The 20,546-nt window shown below is 44.7% G+C and overlaps 1 protein-coding gene across 1 annotated transcript in view; it reads right to left on the bottom strand.

Annotated features, from left to right (window-relative positions):
- LOC128327452 (uncharacterized) overlaps positions 1-18,403 on the bottom strand; it is a 56,913-nt gene extending 38,510 nt beyond the window's left edge. Inside the window, exons 1-6 of the mRNA XM_053256251.1 lie at positions 18,394-18,403; positions 17,501-17,615; positions 15,535-15,709; positions 14,203-14,314; positions 9,217-9,323; positions 3,936-4,062 (exon numbers count right to left, since the gene is read on the bottom strand). Coding sequence (XP_053112226.1) covers positions 3,936-4,062; positions 9,217-9,323; positions 14,203-14,314; positions 15,535-15,709; positions 17,501-17,615; positions 18,394-18,403 — 646 coding nt within the window. The remainder of the gene's footprint in view (positions 1-3,935; positions 4,063-9,216; positions 9,324-14,202; positions 14,315-15,534; positions 15,710-17,500; positions 17,616-18,393) is intronic.
- Between the last annotated feature and the right edge of the window lie 2,143 nt (positions 18,404-20,546).

Here is a 20,546-nt window from a genome sequence, read left to right as displayed (position 1 = left end):
AACTGTTGTATACTGCCTTGAGGTTATTTTTTTTAAGGCAGTATATAATTTCAAACAACTAGTAGGTGAGGCCCATCATTGATTGGGCAAAGTCACATTTTGCATAGAAAAAGTTATTCACAGTTTTGCCTCAGCATATTCTGGTATAAAAAGTAGTGCTTTCAGCTACTTTAAGGGGCAGGATTGTTTATGGACAATTTGGTATCTATAGGTAAGCTTCGGCTTTAGAGTTTTTATTGTATTTTTAATTGTTTTAATTATGTTAATGTTTTAATTGGTTTTATATTGTGAACCGCCCAGGGACTTTTTTTTTTTTAATAGGGCGGTATATAAACATAGTAAATAAATAAATAATCCGGAAATAAGACTTTATTTTGCACAAAAGAAATCCCAAAACAAACTCTTCAAAATATGTAATACAGGTAGCCCCCGTTCCATCTCTGCCAATTTTAGCAGATAACAAAACTGTGAATAAAGGATTGGATTTGAGAGTGGAGGTTTAGGTTCCTAAGCACAGTGAAAATCACAAAAAAAACACCATGGAGGATCAGAAATAAGCACAGCATGTTACTCTCCTGCTCTCCTGCAATGCCCCCCAAACTTCCAAATCCTCTTATTTTTGTTCCTTTTCAAGGGGGTTTGTTGTTGTTGTTTTGCAGAAAAGAGCCATGAAATGGCTCAGCGCTACAAAATGGTGACAGGAAATTATGTCAGAAGTCATTTCCAGCTATTCAAGAACTGAGGATAGGCAAAAATAACTCTATTTTTGCCCCGTGAATAAAGAAACTGGGTCCCTATGACCCGACCATGGATACACGAAACTGCAGGTGCTGGGACAGTGGGTATAACAAGGCCCACCTGTAAATATAATTTTTATATATTTAAGAGATTTCATTATTAATATCCTTGCAAAAAGGAAGTAAAAGAACAGTTTGAAATGTGTAGGATGTCAGCTTCAAACATTATTCATTATTCATTTTACTGAGTAATATTAATTACCATATATGGTAAATTCAAATCATAATACATTTGAATCTGAGAAAGAACTTTGCTTCTCTTGGGCAGGATGTCATTTTTGAATTATTAATCTGATTATTGAGTGTTAAAAATCTGTTCAGAACAATAACAGTTTAAATCTGACAAATATATTCAAAATTTATTCTTTAAAAATACCCCCCCCCCGCCATTGAAATCTTTCCCCTAGCATATTGTGGGTAAAAGGTAGCTCATTGTTAATTTCAGTGGCAGCCACAGGATTGCTTATGCAAAATATGGTAACAGTAGCTAATAAGGAAGCATGATTTTCAGTTGCGCAAACACATCCACTCAAATCCTACTAGGATGAAATTGATGTGTCAATTTCACTGGCTGACATGATGCGCAGCATTACAGAGCCATAATGTTGCTCCCTGGAGCTGCTGTGGACTCCTAAGACAGCCCTGATGCTGTTAAGAACAGACTGTCGTGCAAACAGAGCTTCCACAGTTTCCCTCATTGTTGCTATCACCTATTCACTTATTATTCCACCTATTATTTCCACAAATTCACGTTCAGCTGAATTGTCTAGGGTTGTGAGGGGGCCAGTATGTACTCCCTCCCCCTTGAATATAAATTTGGAACCATTGGTTACTCACTGTGACTTTTTAATGATTTTTTTTTTAAATGGCAGGGTCTACTGTGGGGGTGTTCAGCAACTCCTTTTATGGGATTAGATTGGATCATTTTCAGTTTGTGAGTCCTGAGGAAGTGGACAAACTGCTTTGGACTGTGCATCCTACAACCTGTTCTCTTGACCCTTGCCCAATTTGGCTTATCCCATCTGGTAATCATATTATCCGAGAGGGTCTGGTAACTATTATAAATGCTTCTTTGAAGGAGGGCAGGATGCCTCCTTGTCTTAAGGACCACTTTTGAAGAAACCTGCATTGGATCCTTCAGAATTAGCTAATTACAGACCTATTTCTAATCATCCATGGTTGGGCAAGGTGATTGAGTGGGTGGTGGCCTCTCAGCTCCAGGCAGATTTGGATTATGCAGATTATCTAGACCCATTTCAAACTTGTTTTCATGTGGGCTATGGGGTTTAGATTGCTTTGGTTGGCCTGATGGATGGTCTTCAACTAGCTATCGACAAAGTGAGTGTGACTCATTTGATCCTTTTGGATTTCTCTGCGGCTTTCGATACCATTGACCATGGTATCCTTCTGGACTGCCTGAGGGATGTGGGATTGGGTGGAACTGTTTTACAGTGATTCCGTACTTACCTCTTTAGTAGGTTCCAGATGGTGTCATTTGGAGACTGTTATTCTGCAAAGTGAGAACTACAGTGTGGAGTTCCACGAGGCTCCAATGCTCTTTAACATCTACATGAAATCACTGGGAGAGATCATCAGGAGGTTTGGTGCTGGGTGTTATCAATATGCTGATGACACCCAGATCTACTTCTCTATGTCAATCTCATCAAGAGATGGCATATCTTCCCTTAATGCCTGCATGGAGGTGGTAATGGGCTGAATGAGGGATAACAAACTGAGGTTGAATCCAAATAAGACAGAGGTACTGACTGTGGGGGTCGGGGCTTGAGAGATGGTTTAGATCTGTCTGTTAAGAAGGGGTTACACTCCCCCAGAAAGAACAGGTATGTAGCTTGGGAGTGCTCCTGGATCCAAAGTTCCCCTTGTTTCTCAGGTTGAGGCAGTGGCCAGGAGTGCTTTTTATCAGCTTCAGCTGATACGTCTGCTATGTCCATTTCTAGAGGCAAATGACCTTAAAACAGTGGTACATATACTGGTAACCTCCAGGCTTACTGTCATGCACTCTGTGTAGGGCTGCCTTTTTATGTAGTCCAGAAACTACAATTGGTACAGAATGCAGCAGCCAGATTGGTCTCTGGGACAACACGAAGGGACCATAACACCAATTTTAAAAGAACTGCACTGGCTGCCAATATGTTTCTGGGTGAAATACAACGTGTTGGTTATCACCTATAAAGCCCTCAATGGCTTGGGCCCAGGGTTTTTAAGAGAGTGCCTTCTCTGTCATGAACTTTGCCGCCTGTTACGATCCTCTGGAGAGATCAGGTTACTGCTGCCACCAGCTCATCTTTTTCTGTGGCTGCCCTGGGGCTTTGGAATGTGCTCCTCACTGAAATAGGAGCATCTTCTTTCTGCTTGTTTTCAGGAAGACCCTCAAGACAATCCTGTTCTAGCAGACTTTAAATTAGAATTAATTTTAATAATTTGTTTTAATAACTTTTATGCTGCTTTTATTGTGTTTTGTGGATTTTAATTGGTGATTTTTATATTGTTTTTACATTTTATACACTGCCTAGGGATGCATATACCACGCGGTATAATAATATAATAGATAGATAGATAGATAGATAGATAGATATTCTTAATAGGGATGTGCCCAAACATGGTTTGGGTGCCGGCATTCAAACCAGTTCAGTGGGGTGGGGGGCAGTTCCTTTAAAAACCAGGTAAGCCAGCTCTTACCTGCTCCTCCATTGCCCCATTGCTTTTCCAGGCATGGCGCTCACTGTTCAAAAAACCTCATGTGGCTGCATCACTGCTCCCAGCAGCCTGCACATGGCATCGGCATGCACATGGCCACTGCGCATGCAGTTGCGTGCAGCCTTTTGAAACACGAGCACTGCACCCGGAAAAGTGGTGGGGCAGTGGAAGAGCAGGCAAGGTCCTGCTTTTAAAAAGAACCAATCCCTGCCCTGCCTGCGGTTGCACAAGCCCTTCGTGCACATCCTTAATTCTTAACAGTGTCGGGTCTGCCTTAGGAGTCCACAACAGCCCCGGGGTGTAGCATTTCAGCTCTGAGAATAAAGAGCCATGGACAAAAAGGGAAAGTTGGAACAGTTACAGCCGAAACCCCATCACTTCAATTCATGGAACAAGCACCTGATCCCAGTCACAACTCACCTATCAACTTAGCAGCATCCTCCTCGTTCTGCACCTGATATGGGGCCTGGAAGCCACTTTGATGGGAGAAGAAGGCTGGGAACTCTCTTGATTCCCCATAAGTGGCCACACAGACACCTTGAGTTTCCTGCCAATGTAAACAGGGAAGACCCAATGATATAATGGCAGGTGAAGACTTCACTGCTCCGGGGCTAGGGTCCACTGAGCTATGGTCCTTGCCCAGGCAGCAAACTTCAGCACAGCCACAAAATGGCTTAGGGCCCAGGATATTTAAGAGAACTCTTTCTTCGTTATGAACCCTGCCACCTATTAAGATCTTCAGGGGAGGTTCATCTGAGGGTGCCACTGGCTCATCTGGTGGCAACAAAGGAGAGCCTTCTCTGTAGTTGCCCCAGAGCTGTGGAACTCACATCCTGTGGAGATTAGAGCTGCTCTTTCCCTGTTGGCTTTTAGGAAACAACTGGAGACACATCTCTTCAGCCAAGTTTTTAAGCTATTTGGTAGTTTTTATGGGTATTTTAATTTGATATTTTTATATGTTTTGATTGTTAAAATTTCTTGGTTTTATTGCTGTAAACTGCCTAGAGACTTGGGTAGCGGGCAGGATACTAATATGTTAAATAAGTAAATAAATAAGTAAGTAAGTAAGTAAGTAAATTGATTGACTGATATTAAAATAGCATAAAGGGCAGTTCCTTTTGCCTAGTTGCATGGGACTGATGGAATTTGAACCAATGCCCTCTCACACGCAGTACTCCTAGACCAGGGCTGCCCAACTTCCTCACTCCTGCAAATGTTAGCCTGCAACTCCTATAATCCCTAGCTACTGGCCAATTACTGAGGCTTGGAATTATGGGAGTTGTAGTCAAAAAAACAGCTTGGAGGGGATAAAGTTGAGCAGGCCTGTCCTAAACCAACACATTTCTTAAGTGCACAACTCTGGCCCTCCGGTGGTGGACTACAGCTCCCATCATCCTCAGTCACAGTGGCCAGTGGTCAGGGATGATGGGAGCTGCAGTGCCACAAGAGCTGGGTGGCCGAAGATGTGCAGCCTTGTTTTAGAAAACCCAGTGCATAAGGTGCACACGGCAGCTCCCCCTCTGCTAGAACAAATGTGGGATCTGATTGCTCAATTGACTTGCTCCTTGACCAGCTTGACATGCACGGATGGTACATTTTTTCAACCTGGCTGTTGCCTGATCCTCAGTGTTAAGCAGGGCTCCACAACCTTGGCCCTCCAGCTGATTTTGGTCTACAACTCCCACAGGGGCAAAGCCAATATTGGGCGAATGGGTTCAAAGAACCCAGGCCGCACCCAACCAGGGGCTGCGAGTGTGGCCTCAGACACGCCCCCCCACATCTGACACGGGGGTGTTACTTCGGTCCCAAATGGGGCCACACAGCCCCATTTGGAGCCGAAATTGGCCCGCGCTACATTGGCAGCGCGGCCGGAGCAACTCTTCCTGCCTTAAAGGCAGAGAGAGCTGCTCCTGATCCCGCTGCCAACACAGCGGGGCCAATCAATCTCCCTCTCAAACGGGGCTGCGTGGCCCCATTTGGAAGGGAGACCACGTGCCTACATCTGACGTCAGACATGGAAGCATGGCTAGCTGGGCGCGTCTGATGTCAGACACGGGGGCGGGGCCAAGGGGCCGCGGCGGCTACACACAGGCTGCCACCAGCCTCGCTCCACTCCTGAACTCCCACTGTCCCCAGACACAGTGGCCAATAGTCAAGTTTGATGGGAGGAGGAGTCCAGCATCTGCAGAAGTGCCCAAGTTGTGCAGCCCTGGCAGGACCAGATTTAGGCACAAGAAGACTACCTAATGGCACAGCAGGGAAATGACTTGATTAGCAAGCCAGAGATTGCCGGTTCAAATTCCGGCTGATATGTTTCCTAGACTTTGGGAGACACCTATATTGGGCAGCAGCGATATAGGAAGGTGCTGAAGAGGCATCATCTCATACTGCGTGGGAGATGGCAATGGTAACCCCCTCCTGTATTTTACCAAAGACAACCACAGGGTTCTGTGGTCACCAGGAGTCGACACCGACTCAATGGCACACATTACCTTTAAGTAAGCGATAGCTTAGGGCCTCACTTTATGAGGGGCCTCTGAATACCGGGGTGGGGGGTATGTGTGTGTGGAATGACTAGATTTCAAGTTTTACATAATGCATTTTCATTTAAAGGCACTTCTAATGCAAATAGGCTTATGAAAAGATAACAAGATATTTGTTAGATGATTAGTTGCCATTTTCATTGCACGTCTGCCAAGTAAAAATAAAGCTTTATAATTTCTATTTTCAATGTCCCTTTTGTTAGATTTTTTTTTTTTTTTTTTTTTTTTTTTTTTTTTGTAATGCTATGGGGGTCTTTTAAGCTTGACCTAGCTTAGGGCCTCAGCATGTCAGAATCCGGCCTTGTCCTGGTGTAAAGGAATAGGTCATACAGACATTTACATAAAATGTTACACTTTTTTCCTCTGGGAGGGGGTAGCAAGACAACCAGTTAACAAGGAACTAGCATTGGTGCCTGGTCTTTCTTCATTTATCATGCATGCATTTACCGAAGAGTAAATCAACAGAGTTATCATGATACCAGAGACAAAGAAATAAGAGATTACAATCACCTGGAGGAAATGACATTCAAGAAATGAGTGCAAACACAAATGGGAATCGGTTGTATATTATTAATTTATAGGCTTCTTTTCCATTCAAAAATGGCATGTGGCTCTCAAGTCAAAGCCTTTGGCTCTCAAGTCAAAGACAGTCAGGGAGCTTCTTGGTTCAGTAGGGAACTGAACTTAGTTCTCTCCAATCTGAGCTCAACACTCTAACCACACTGGCTGTCTGGGTCAGATAAACAATTTAAGAGTCTCTAAAGGAGGGAGTCGAAATCGACTTGACGGCACCTTTAAAGGAATCACCTCTCTCTCCCTATCTCTCCCCGCCTTCTTCCAACACTCAGCAAGAGTGTTGGAAGAACTGGGGGGGAGAGAGATGTGACTCCTTTAGAGTAAGCAAAGAGGCACCTTTTAAAGTGGTGATTATCTTATATTTAGCAGGGAGTTATTCGCACATGGCTTCATGCTACAAGGTAAATACTGAGTGAAGCCACTTTGACTTACACTTGCGGCATTACAGGAAGCAGCATCTCCCCTCTGCTCTCAGGTTTGCTTTTGATACAAGTTCATATAGTGTTTTCCTTCTAGCCAATGGCGGGGACGGAGAGAGAGAGAGATTACTAAAGAGCTACATCTGCATTTGTAAAGAGAGTATCCCTCTTATCATGCTAATTATTCTAGTCAGTGCCTCTCCCTATTTGGTCGGGCATTTTCAGAAAAAGTAGCTTAAAACCATCATTTTAGAAACCCAGAAATACTAGAGATAAGCTAGAATTCACAAGACAAAGCCCGACTTGTGTGTGGAGTGGGTCCAAGGATCTTGAAGGGACTTCGGGGTAGGTTTGGCTGGTGTGTGAACGCACACGCTCTCTTCTGGAGATTCAGGGTAGAAGCCCTATCTCTAAAGCCTCCAGGAGAGAGCAACTGTCTCTATTCAACCCTGTTCAGCAGCCCACCAGTAGCTGTTGCTGGAGTCTACCTTATGTTTCTTTTAAGATTGTAAGCCCTTTGGGGACAGAGGACCATCTTATTTATTCTTTGCTTTTCTGTGTAAACTGCTTTGAGTACTTTTATTGAAAAGAGATATATAAATGTTTGCTGCTGTTACGAACACACCAGTCCTCTCCCTCCTTTCTTTTCTTAAACTTTCTCTTGCTTACGACAAATTCGAAGCAGAAGCCACCAGCTGTTACAGCTGTTTTGGTGGTTTTAGTTGAATTTTATTGTTTTAATTTTAAATTTTATATATGTTTTAAATGTTTAATCTTTTGGGTTGTTTTGTTATTGTAAACCACCTAGAGACTTCATTAGTGGACAGTATATAAATGTTAAATAAATAATAAATAATGTGAAGGGAAAGATAATGCCAACCAAGAATATTGTGAAATGGACTCTGTTGAAAGATCCACAGAGACTTTGCTGATTGCTGCCTATATTATAGAAAACTAGCTTAGCCGAATCCCAAACATCATGTTAGTTACATTCATTTATTAGAGCCATAGCCTAGGAAATGATAAGCAGAAATCTGTAACTTTTGTATTTTGTAATGTGTTGTGCCATTGTTTTAAGTGCCTGGCATCCTTACCCTGTATGGAAAAATAGCCCTATTGTGACCCTGCCTCTCTCCCTCTTTGCCTCCTAAATTCTCACTTTGAAGTGTTGATAAAAGACTTGATGGCTAAAGGGACCAGGAAGGAAAGCAATAGTTGGCAGCTAGTTTTTTTAATCAATCAAGGCTGACGACCAGGACGGGAGAATAGTAACAGCTAGTGGTATGCATGGGCATTTGACGCTGTTCGGTCTGAATTTGAGCCGAATTCGGACCGAACCGCAGGCATGCAAACTGGTTCGGTCAAACAGATCAGCTGGGCTGGTCGGTTTGATGAACCAGCTCAAACAGGTTTGAAGCTATTCTCAGTCAAACCGCTTGAACCAGCCTGGTTTGCGGTGGTTCAGTTCGCGATCAAATCAGTTCTGCACATCCCTAGTCACAACCCCTTTAAGCATCCTGCACCAAGCCCTGGGATGCCAAAGATAAAGACTGTAATGCAGAGTCACCTGCTACAAGCAGTCCTGAGGGTGAGAACCGAACAACATCTGAGACCGTATTTGAACATGAAAACTAACCACCCCCAAGACCATCAAAGGCCAGGAGAAGTATAAGACCTTGGGGTCCGGTCCAGCTCAACAGAGGACAGATCCAGAAGCATCTTCACCCTCTACAGCACTGCAGCAAACTTGGCTGAAGAGATGTGTCTTCAATTGTTTCATAAAAGCCATCAGGGATGGAGCAGCTCTAATCTCAACAGGAAGTGTATTCCACAGGCAACTACAGAGAAGGCTCTACTTTGAGTCACCACCAGACGCCAGTGGCACCCTCAGATGAACCTCCCCTGATTATCTTGATAGGCGGCAGAATTCATAACGAGGAGGGCATTCTTTTAAATACCTTGGGCCCAAGCTATTAAGGGCTTTATAAGTATAAAGCTCTGAAAGGCAGCCTTGACAGTTCTACAAGCTTACATCTGGAGCACGGAGGAGCAAATTCTCAATAGAGCTGTGCTTGCAGAATTGAAAAAACCCAGCATCACCAGCCCCTATGCCCAGATCCTCCATCTTGCATGTTGGGTTGCTTGCCATATGTTCTAGCTTACCATATATTCCAGTGTCCTGCCAATGTCCAGTATAGACTTGACACCTGCAGAAATCACAGCAACTGGAGTACGGCCTAACTCTGTCAGGTCAGCACTTATATCCAAAGCTGAAAAGGAGAGGACAGATGAGAACATGTTTTGAAGATGACCCCATCACCCAGCTTCATTGCCTCCAAAAGGGGTAATCAGGAAAAAGATATCTTGCATCAAAATCTGGCATCAAAATAATCTAAACTATGAACCAAGAAAAGTTGCATTATAAATCTTGTGCACACATTAAGAACATTTGCATATATGTTAGGGATGTGCAGACAGAGGCGCTCTTACCCCTGGACTTCGGGGCCAAAGTCCAGGGCCTCCACAGCCCCTGGGGGCCCCCAAATCCTCTTTAGTCTGTCCCAGGTGGTGTAGTCACCTGGTGGAGCATGATGCTTAATTTGCAGGGGTGGGAGTGGGCCTCCAAAGGCCTTTAGGTCCAGACTCCAAAATTACCAAGGTGCACCTCTGTGTGCAGAACATTCCGAGCTTGAAATGTTCTCACTCAAAATGGGCCATTGAGACTGTTCTGTTCCAAAACAGAACATCCTTCAAATGAAGGGCTTGTTCCATCAGAATGACTGGCTTGACTGGTCGTTCTGATGGAATGTGCCAGGCATTTCTGCAGAACACAAATGCCCGGAATGTCCTGTCAGAACACCCAGTTGAGACAGTTGTTCCAACAGAATGACTCCTTCATTGGAAGGACATTTGTTTCAGAACTGAACACTCACAATGACCCATTTTGAGCGAGAACGTTCTGAGCTCAGTACGTTCTGCACATCCCTAATGTGCTTATTTTTCACAAGCGATTCTGCTAGGTGTGGAGACAGAAATGCATTGAAGCACTATAAATAGCAAATTATAAGTGCTAAACCCCTAGTATGGCCTGATATTGCTGCTTCAGAGTGATAATCAAATGCTAGGCCTATCATAAAAGGTCAGGTCAAATAAAGTCCTCTTGAGATGTTCCTAATACTGGAAGATTCTCTCTTCCGGTACAGTATTTGTCTCCTCAGATATCTGCTGTGATTGTGGACAGAATGGGGGTGGGGCTATATCAACATGCGGATGGGGCTTCCTGGTGCGCTCCTGTTCTCTTTGTACCCAGGTACAGTAATGAGTAAATAGACATCAGCCTTTTATTACATGAGGTGACAAAATGGACTGTACCACTTCAGGTGGCCGGGTGCCATTTTGTATTGCTCTCCCATGTACCAAGTTCTCTACAAGTTTTTTTTAAAAAAACAACAACAACAGGAAGAGAGGGTCCTCAGCCTGTTATGGGCACCACAACATATTAGACTCAGAGGTACCAACCTAGAAGTATATGGAATTCAGGCCTGTGTCTGATTTCATTTTATAGTAAGAGTTCAATTAAATGCCTGGACTCAGGGTGAATTGACACCCAGATCTGCCTGAGTAATGCCTGGTAAATGATTTGTAGAGGCAGGGGTAATCTAGCATTGTTTATCAGTGTTTGTGGAACTCACAAGAGACTCAATGGGTCAGGCTTAATTACCAGTCTCACACTGCTGAAATTATCTCTTTTCCTCACTGACAGGATGCTTTTGCCTCAGTCAAATGTATTGATTAACTCGTCTCACACATGTACCCCTTTTTATGTTACTTTAAATATTCTCTGGTTATAATTAAACACTAGATAGAGGTACACAAGAAATAATGTAATTGCTGTCTCACACAAATAGAACTAATTCTCTCACTAACTCCTGACTTTTAACACCTTTTGGGACCAGGCTAGCAAATCTGGGGGCCCATTTGCAACTCAGAGATGCAGATTTGCTTTGGGCAACGTCCCCTCCTCAAGATAGCAGCTAACAGAAGATGAGATTGAGATCTCTCTGGACTGGCTGAATAATTAAAAGATGATATCCAGAAGGTAACAGCAAGTTGTCACCTTTTTGGAAACCCAGGAAAAGATGAGGAGATTTCAGACTCTATGAGAGATCAAAGGAAAATACAACTATAAAGAATGAAGCTTATTGGACAGAGAGCAAGCAGTCTTGTGCCTACAGCAATCTTGTGCCTACAAGCAAGATCTGCTCACAAGCAATCCCAGAGTTTGCTGCTAAGCCGTGGGGCAACAAGCAGGAACTCTGTCCATGGACAGGAGCTGTCTGTGACTTCTACTGCGCAGTGAGAAGTCAAGACTTCCCCAGCCATGGTACTCCGACTCTCAGCCGTGCTCTGAGCAAACTGCATGCTTGATCCAAAAGCTCCTGTCTCCAGCCAGAAGCCTCGCTCCTTCAGCTGAAAGATCCACCGCTCTCCAGCCTCTGATCCTGGTAATATGCTGCCTCTACAAGCCTTGGATCCCTTCATCCTTTCCCCTTCCTACCCCTTCCCCTCGTCCCTCTACTAATTCCTGATCTCCCCAAACCATGCCAGCCCTCAGCTTTCCTTACCCCCCCTTTCCATCTATATCTGAATTGTATTAGGCTCTAGAAAGATTTAATACACACACATATGTTAGTTAGGAACACTGGGTGAATATTGGTGCTGGCTAGGGTTGAAATACTGTTAGTAATACTGATAGAATGTTCTGCTTTTTGCTCAGTTAGATTGATGTTGTTATACTCAATAAAGCCCATTGAATAATTTAGGATTGGTTTGATGTCCTTTCTTCCTTGCGTCCAGATCCTACATGGTCACTATATAAAAGAACTTGGTCACTTGGTGACACTATGGGACAGGCCTAATTTTGTATGCTAGCTAATGAGCATATTTAGTATATAAATCAGGCCTGGACCACAACAAGCCCACTCCCTGCTGCACTAGTTTTCTGACTGCAGAATGGGTTTTTATGTGGAGTGTTCAAAAGCGTGCAAACCGCTACTTTCAGTCTGAAATTACACAGTCCATTCTACACCTCAAGACACTTCCTCCTCATTTCTGTCTCATTCTGCTGGGATATAACAGAACGAGAAAACCAGGGAAGGAATCAAATAGGAAAACACAAGGGGGAGACTCCTCAAAGAACCTTGCTGCGCCCAACATGCTTTGGATAACAAATACTTTATCAAGGGACCTATCAAAGAGAGTAGAGCTGTTCATACAACCCCTGGCAGGGTAGGAGGAGTGCCCAGCCTGGGTGGGAGAGCTGAGTGTGCTTCCGATTTTTGGCCATGTGCTTGCGAACGTTAAGGTAGAAAGAGGAGAGTGATTGTGTGTGAGGCAGCAGCTGGATACGGCGGCTTTTCCTCCTACCTCATTAAAATGCTGGGGATAGAATCTGGGGATGGTGTGCTCATCGTACCCAGTGGCTGCTTCACACACGATCATTCTCCCTGCCTCCTACATTTACGTTTGCAAGCACACAACCAAAAATCAGGAGTGTGCACTCAGCTCTTCTACTTCAGGCTGGTCTCTCCTCCTATCCTTCTGGCACTTGTGTTAACAGCCCTACAATCTTGTCTTGTCTTCAAAGACTGTATAAAGACAGTTTACCATTTATACAAACTGTATAAAAAGAACATTAAAGTATTTCCACACACAGAATAAAAAAATCTCATCTTGTGGAAATGTTTTCATAGACTTTCAATATTGCTTTATTATTTATTTATTTATTTATTTATTTATTATTAAAAAATTTATACCGCCCTTCCAAAAGGCTCAGGGCAGTTTACATTAAAACACCATTAAAATCAATTAACAAAACAGAAAATTATAAAACTGCATAAAATAATAGTTAACAATTAAAACACCATAAAACACCAATTAAATAGCCAAAACAATTTTAAAAACAAGTTTTTAAAAGCTGAGAAAGCTTTGTTGAAGACATGTGTTTTGTGTTGTGTAGAAATTGCAAACTGTCTCTGTACAGTCTTTGGAGGTAAGACAATGGGCTTGTTCCCATGACCAAACAGGGCAGGGGGGTGCGGGAGCTGGAGGGAAGGCAGGATCCTACCTTCTTGCTCCCGGATGACCAGAGCCTGTTCAGAGCTCTGCCACTTGCGCCCACACGAAAGGTGCAAGTGATCTCCATAGCCAAGATCAGGAGCTGGGAAAACCAAGTTGGGTCCTCCAGTATGCCACGATGCACTGTGTGAGCAGTGGAGAGGCAACTCTGAGGACAGCAACAATGCTCCTCTCCCTTGCCTCACAAGCCTCAGAAATTTATGGTAATCATAGCTGCCGGCCACCTGGGAGCAGTTTGAATGCAGCAGCTGCACTGGGAGTTATTCACACATGGCTTCATGCTTTGGGATAAATGTTGAGCTAAGCCACTTCGAACTACACTTGCAGCATTGAGGGAAGCAGCTCCTCCCCTCTGCTCTCAGGTATCTGCATTGCTAAAGAGAACATCCCTCTTATCATGCTAATGATTCTACGTCAGTGCCTCTCCCTATTTGCTCCAGCGTTTTCAGAAAAAGTAGCTTAAAACCAGCCTTTTAAAAATCCAGAAATCCGAGATAAGCTAGAATTCGCATCACAAAGCCCGATTTGTGTGTGGAGTGGGTCCAAGAATCTCAAAGGGACTTCGGGGTAGATTTGGCTGGTGTGCAAACACACACACTCTCCTATGAAGTAGATTCGGGGTAGAAGCCCTGTGTGTAAAGCCTCCAGGCGACCCAAAGAAGAGGTAGGAACAGGCTCTGTTTTCCTACTACCTCACTTTTAGCCCGGATAGCAGATCTGGGCTACCCAGGACTGGAGCTGCTGGATCAGATGACCAGAGATTCCTGGTTTAACTCGCTCCTATCCAGGGGTCTCTGGTCGTGAGAACAACCTTAATTTTGTTTTCACACAGCCCTCGATAAAGGAGTTGTTTACAATACATTGGGCACCATAAAGGTTCTTTGAGGCACTTTGGGGAGACTCCTTTTTGTCCGTTTTCCCTTCTCCACCCCCCCCCCCCCAGTGTATAACAGACCAGAAATCGCATTTAGGAATTGACTTGATGTTGAATTCATATAATGCTTTTCTTACTTTTCTCTCCTCCACGGTGAACCCCTCCGATGCCTCCTGTCACAAACACGGGGATCCTCACTTTATGTGCTACAATCATGGTTCCTGCCACAGTAGTACCACCAGACAAGCCCTGTCATAGAATAGCCAGTCATCATCCAGATTGCACATGGCCCAAGAAAACAGTCTGCACCGGGATCAGCAATAACATTGTAAGAGGAAAGGCAACTTCTGGCACGGTCTCTCCAAGAGTCAAACTGCATGCAACATTAAAGGCAACCTTAGCATTGCAGAAGACGTTTTTCTTTAGTCAATAGAAGGTCATGAGGTGGGGGGTCTCAGTCTGGATGGGAACCATCGTATGGTGGTGGTAGGGCTTTATGTATGGCTTTAAGAGGGTTTGGATAACTTCATGGAGGAGAAGTCTATCAACGGCTACTAGTCAGAGGGCTGTGGGCCACCTCCAGTCTCAAAGGCAGGATGCCTCCGAGTACCAGTTGCAGGGAGAGAGGGCATGCCCTCAACTCCTGCCTGTAGGCTTCCAGCGACATCTGGTGGGCCACTGTGTGAATCAGGATGCTGGACTAGATGAGCGTGATCCAGCAGGGCTGTTCTTATGTTCTTATCCCTACTATGGTCCTCATCTAGGTTGCCTTCCCTGCCATGTGTGCTCAGTGGGCAAGGGCAGCCCTTTCATGAGTCAAGGTGAGGTGGTTGCCTCAGGCAGCAGGTTAGTGGGAAGATGGCAGGGTGGCAAGATACTCCCTACCAGCTCCACTGTAGAGTGGATCTTCAAGACTGATCTGACCCTTGCAAGGTTTGCAAGGAGTGCCTTTTCTTACTCTCCTTGCAAAGTTTGCATGAAGCTCGAGGAGACAAGAGGGGGCTGCTGGCAACCTTCTTTCCTCCCTGCGCCCCATGCTACTTGCAAAGCTTGCAGAGGTTAGTTTTGAAAGAGAGCTGGCTCCCATCAGGGTCATGAGGTAAGGTGGCATTTGGCACCTTGCTTCTGGCACTGCAATGCCGTGAGCCCAGTGTTCCCTCTAACAGGGATTCCCAGGTGGTGTTGACTACAACTCCTAGAATCCTCAGCCTCAATGGCTTTTGCTTGGGGATTGTGGGAGTTGTAGTCAACAACATCTGGGAATCATAATTTTGACTGGATTATGGGATTCCCAGTCAAAACGTCTGGGAATCTGACACGGCTTGGCCCACCCCTGTCAATGGGGCAAGTGTATTTGGGTTTGCAGCCACTGCTTCCGTGATGGAAGTCTGCCTTCTGCAGAGGCCAGGTGCAGCCTGCCAATACTGCGTAAAGGCAAGATAAAAGCAACAAAGATTTCAGTCCAATACCTGGCTGAGAACGTAGGGGAAGTCTCTCCGAGATACTTTCACTAAATTCTTGCTTGTTGCCAGAAACTCAAGTTCTTCATTCTGGAGGCCCACATGGATGGATCCCTTTAAAAGGCCTATTGTTGCTGGCACTGATCCGTTTGTTCTCACGATTTCTTCCACCTCTCTGGCCATGCTAGAGCAATCCAGCACAGGGTGATACAAAAAGAAGGGATGAGAAACAATGAAGCAGCCAGGATTCTAGGGACAAAACAGTGGTACATCTGCTGGTAACCTCCAGACTGGATTACTGCAATGCACTCTATGTGAGGCTGCCCTTGTACGTAGTCCGGAAACTACAGCTGGTCCAGAATGTGGCAGCCAGGCTGGTCTCTGGGTCATCTAGGAGAGACCATATTACTCCTGTATTGAAGGAGTTACACTGGCTGCCTATATGTTTCCGGGCAAAAATACAAGGTGTTTTTGTTGGTCATAACCTATAAAGCCCTAAACAGCTTAGGCCCTGGGTATTTAAGAGAATGTCGTCTTTGTCATGAACCCCAACAACCATTGAGATCATCAGGAGAGGTCCGTCTGCATTTGCCACCGGCTCGTCTGGTGGCTACTCAGAGATGGGCCTTCTCCGTTGCTGCCCCGAGGCTTTGGAATGCGCTCCCTAGTGAAATAAGAGCCTCCCCATCTCTGACAACTTTTTAAAATTCTTTAAAGATGCTTCTGTTCACCCAGGCTTTTAACTGATACTGTTTTAATGTTGTTTTTAGAATATTGTTTTACAATTTTAAACTGTTGTGTTTGAAATTTCTTGTTTTGTTTTTGTTTTTAATTAATGTTTTCCTTTCGTTTTTATCTTGTTTGTAAACCGCCCAGAGACGTAGGTTTTGGGCAGTATAAAAATATGTTAAATAAACAAACAAACAAACAAACTCCAGCATCCAACCCAGCCTCCTCTTTCTTTCAGCTATTGTTTCCCTGCATAAACTTATATTTGACAAATATTTGGATTTAGTTTTCATCTCATGGTTAAATCCCCCCCTGCAAAATCTCAGAAGTAACCGTTTGACTTTTAATCAGTGTCTTGCATGGTGCTATTTTTCTTAATGAGTAAATCTTTGCCCTCTTCAGGCAGTAGTGAGTACAGTGCTGCTCACGGTTACAGCTCGGAAGGTGGGAAGGAAGTGATACCCTACAGCTCACTCATGCCTTCCAGCCGGCTGCTCACTGTTATGGTTCCAATTGTCTGAAGGGGGAAGCGCCATAAGCATGATGGCCGACACTTCTGTAAGCAGGAACCTCAGGCGATCCAGGTTGCAGCTCACGGAAGCACTGGCCATCCCGATTACGGCACTTCTTCCTCCAGACAAACAGAGCCATAACCATGAGCGGCTGGCAAGAGGGGGTGAGTGACAGTGGCAGGGCGGGACTTCCTCCCCACTTCCTGAGCTGCAGCCGTGAGTGCTACTGCAACGAATGTCTGAAGAGTGCTCTTGAGGTAGACTATTGAACACAAAAACATTGCATGCTGCAAAAAGGGAGGAACTGACCCCCCACAGGCCTAGTCTGGACCTGCATTTAGACAAACATTTTCCAACAGAGTGACAAAAAAAGATGCTATTCTGAAGGCCACTTTTCATGGGCACAGAAATCCTTCACTGTTGCCTTGGAATGGCTACCTCCCATTCCAAAGCTTTTGTGCACAACTGAATTTTAAACATGCATGTTCCTCAGTTGGTGACTGTGGTGACAGCCAGTGCCTTGAATATAACGAAGCCACTATCACAGATCAAATGCCACTAATGTTTCACCTGACACCACTTCAGACACAACACATGACAATGAAGGTGGTTCACAGGTACATCTGCATGTCACCAACTGATAAATCACCAAAGAGATGCCAAGCAATGCACAGTCCTTAATCAAGCTCAGCTTGAAACTTTTCTTTGCACCAGAAAATCGTAGGCTCTGAAACCTCAAATTCTGGGGATATGGCATGCCGTGTGTAATGATGGTGCTCTCCAAAGCTACAATGGGCTTTCCACTGTCCAGAGCATCCTTCACCAAAGGATTAACTTTGAAGTCACCACCTAGAATGAAACATAAAACATCATTTATACCTAAGGGAGATTGCGAAAGTCTGTAGTTCAAGATGAGTGTTCTGAGCTTTGGATAAATTCATGGAGGAGAGGTCTATCAACGACTTCTAGTCTGAGGGCTATAGGCCACCTCCAGCCTCAGAGGCAAGATCCCTCCAAATACCAGTTGCAGGGGAGTAACTTTAGGAGAAAGGGCATGCCCTCAGCTCCTGCTTGTGGGCTTCCCAGCGGCACCTGGTGGGCCGTGTGAAACAGAACACTAGACTAGATGGGCCTTGAGCCTGATCCAGCAGGACTGTTTTCCTATGTTCTTATGTACAGAGGTTGCGCTGTAGATTACAGCTTTTACAAGTTACGAAGAGCCATCTTCTGCAAAGGTTCACATTGGTTTCTGAAATTATTTTGATAAGAAAAAGTTGTTATGTCTGTACACATTTCTGCATAGAATTGGGAGGTATTATTACTACTGCTATTATTACTGATACTACATCTTAACATTTATGTTATTTATTATTTTTTACATTTTATATCCCACTCTTCCTCCAAGGAGCCCAGAGCGGTGTACTACATACTTAAGTTTCTCCTCACAACAACCCTGTAAAGTAACCAAGCTAAACATTGACCAAGCCTGTGAAGTAAGTTAGGCTGAGAGAGAAGAGACTGGCCCAGAGTCACCCAGCAAGCATCATGGCTGAATGGGGATTTGAACTAGGGTCTCCCTGGTCCTAGTACAGCACTCTAACCACTACACCATGCTGGCTCTCCTTACTGGCTGACATCTAGCCTAATGCCATGCCAATGCAACCGTGCTGGCTTTCTGTGAAGGAAGTGTGGTTTGGGGCAGTTCCCCCCTTTCCTCTGCAGCTGCCTGCACCTCCCAAAAATATGTCCCGGCAGGTACCCTACCCTACCCCAGCGTTTCTCAACCAATGTATGCTGAGGCACATTACAGTGCTGCAGGATACTGATCAATGTGCTGTGCTGACTCACTCTGACTCACAATCTTGTAGCACCTTAAAGATGGACAGATGCATGGTGGTGGAAGCTTTAACGGACTAGAGCCTACTACTTCAGAAAATGCATGAATAGGTATCCTCAGCTGGGAGATCTATCTTGTAGTTCAGAGTACTAGTCATTACCTATAAAGTCCTAAACAGCTTGGGATCTGAGTATCTGAAGAACTGACTTCTACCCCATATGCCTGTTCAGGCCATGCTTTTTTCATAAGAGGTGTTCCCTCAGGTTCCCACAATTACCATCTGAAGTTCAACAGGTGGTGATAGGGAAGAGGGCTCTTCCAGGTGCCCGTTGGTCCATCTAACTCAGTATGGTCTACATTGACTGGCAGTGGCTCTCCAAGGTTTCAGACAGGAGTCTCTCCCAGACCTACTTGGAGATGCCAGAGAGGGAACCTTGGACCTTTTGTATGCAAGCAGATGAACTGCCACTGAGCTACAGCCCCATACCCTAAGGGGAATGTCTTACACCCTGCTTAGCAGACAACTCATACTTGCTACCAAAAGATCAAGCCACCTAATGGGGCAGCAGGGAAATGCTTGACAAACAAGCAGAAGGTTGCCGGTTCAAATCCCTGCTGGTACTATATTGGGCAGCAGTGATATAGGAAGATGCTGAAAGGCAACATCTCATACTGCACGGGAGGAGGCAATGGTAAACCCCTCCTGTATTTTACCAAAGACAACCACAGGGATCTGTGGGTGCAAAGAGTTGGAACTGACTTGAGGGCACACTTTACCTTTATCTTTGCCACAAGATCAACTCTCCTCCCTGGTATTGTGGCACCCAGTATTTGGAATGTCCTCCCCAGTAAAACCTGCCCGGTGCTACTTCTGGTTCTTTTTCAGCACTAGGCATTTTGGGCATGCCAACAAGTTGTGGAGCTGCTTTCAGGAGTACTCTTTTAGGGTCAAGAACTGAGAGTAGTTCCTGCTTCTGTGTCTTTATTTTGTTTTCTTTTGAATATTATTGTATCATGTTCTTATTTATTCTTTTAACTGTATACCACCACCATGGGACCCTTATGCTGAAAGGTGGCTTAGAAATGTCTAACTAAATAAGTATTCACACACACCTCATTTCTGCACATGGGTATAGGGGAAACAGGTATATGAAATGTGAGAAGAAGCAGATTTGGGGGGTTACCATTAGAAGGCAACACATCAATTTTCTCAAGTATTTAGTGTAGCCAAATGTTTAGTTTAGTATTATACTTTCTCGTATAGCTGTTCCCAACCTTGGGTCCCAAGATGTTATTGGACTGAAATTCTCATCAACCTGAGCCTCCGTGGTTGAAGCCCATTATGGCTGGGGATGAAGGGTACTGTCCAATAACATCTGGAGATCCAAGTTTGGAAAAGCCAGCATTAGAGTTTCAAATTAGGCCTGGTGAGAGTTGGATTCAAATCTCCACCCAGCCATAAAGTTCCCTGGAACATAGGAAGCTGCCTTATACTGAGTCACACCATTGGTCCATCTAGCTCAATATTGTCTACATTGACTGGAAGCAGCTCTGCAAGATTTCAGGCAGGAGTCTCTCTCAGCCCTACCTGGAGATGCCACAGGGGGAACCTGGGACTTTCTGCATGCAAGCAGAGGCTCTTCACTGAGCTATGGTCCCATCCTACCACTAGACTAGCTCTCCTCCCCAAAGGCCACTGGATGACCTTAGGGCAATCACTCAGCCCAACCTAGGAGTGAAGGGTGGGGGAAGGAAGGGCACGTACTGTCTGAACCCCAACAGTACAAAAGATGGTGGCCAAAATAAATAAAATAAACATATGTTGAGAGCTCAGACATCGTGATTGGCATGCAAGTGAGGATCAGCCCCACGACTGACGACAGGTGAAGCATACATAAAATGAGAATCCTCTTCAGGAAACACTCACTGTGCAAAGATCTTCT

The sequence above is a fragment of the Hemicordylus capensis genome, chromosome 5 (assembly GCF_027244095.1).
Source record: "Hemicordylus capensis ecotype Gifberg chromosome 5, rHemCap1.1.pri, whole genome shotgun sequence".
Lineage (NCBI taxonomy): Eukaryota > Metazoa > Chordata > Lepidosauria > Squamata > Cordylidae > Hemicordylus > Hemicordylus capensis.
The sequence above is the reverse complement of the archived record's forward strand: the minus strand, read 5'-3'. Positions and strand labels throughout refer to the sequence as shown.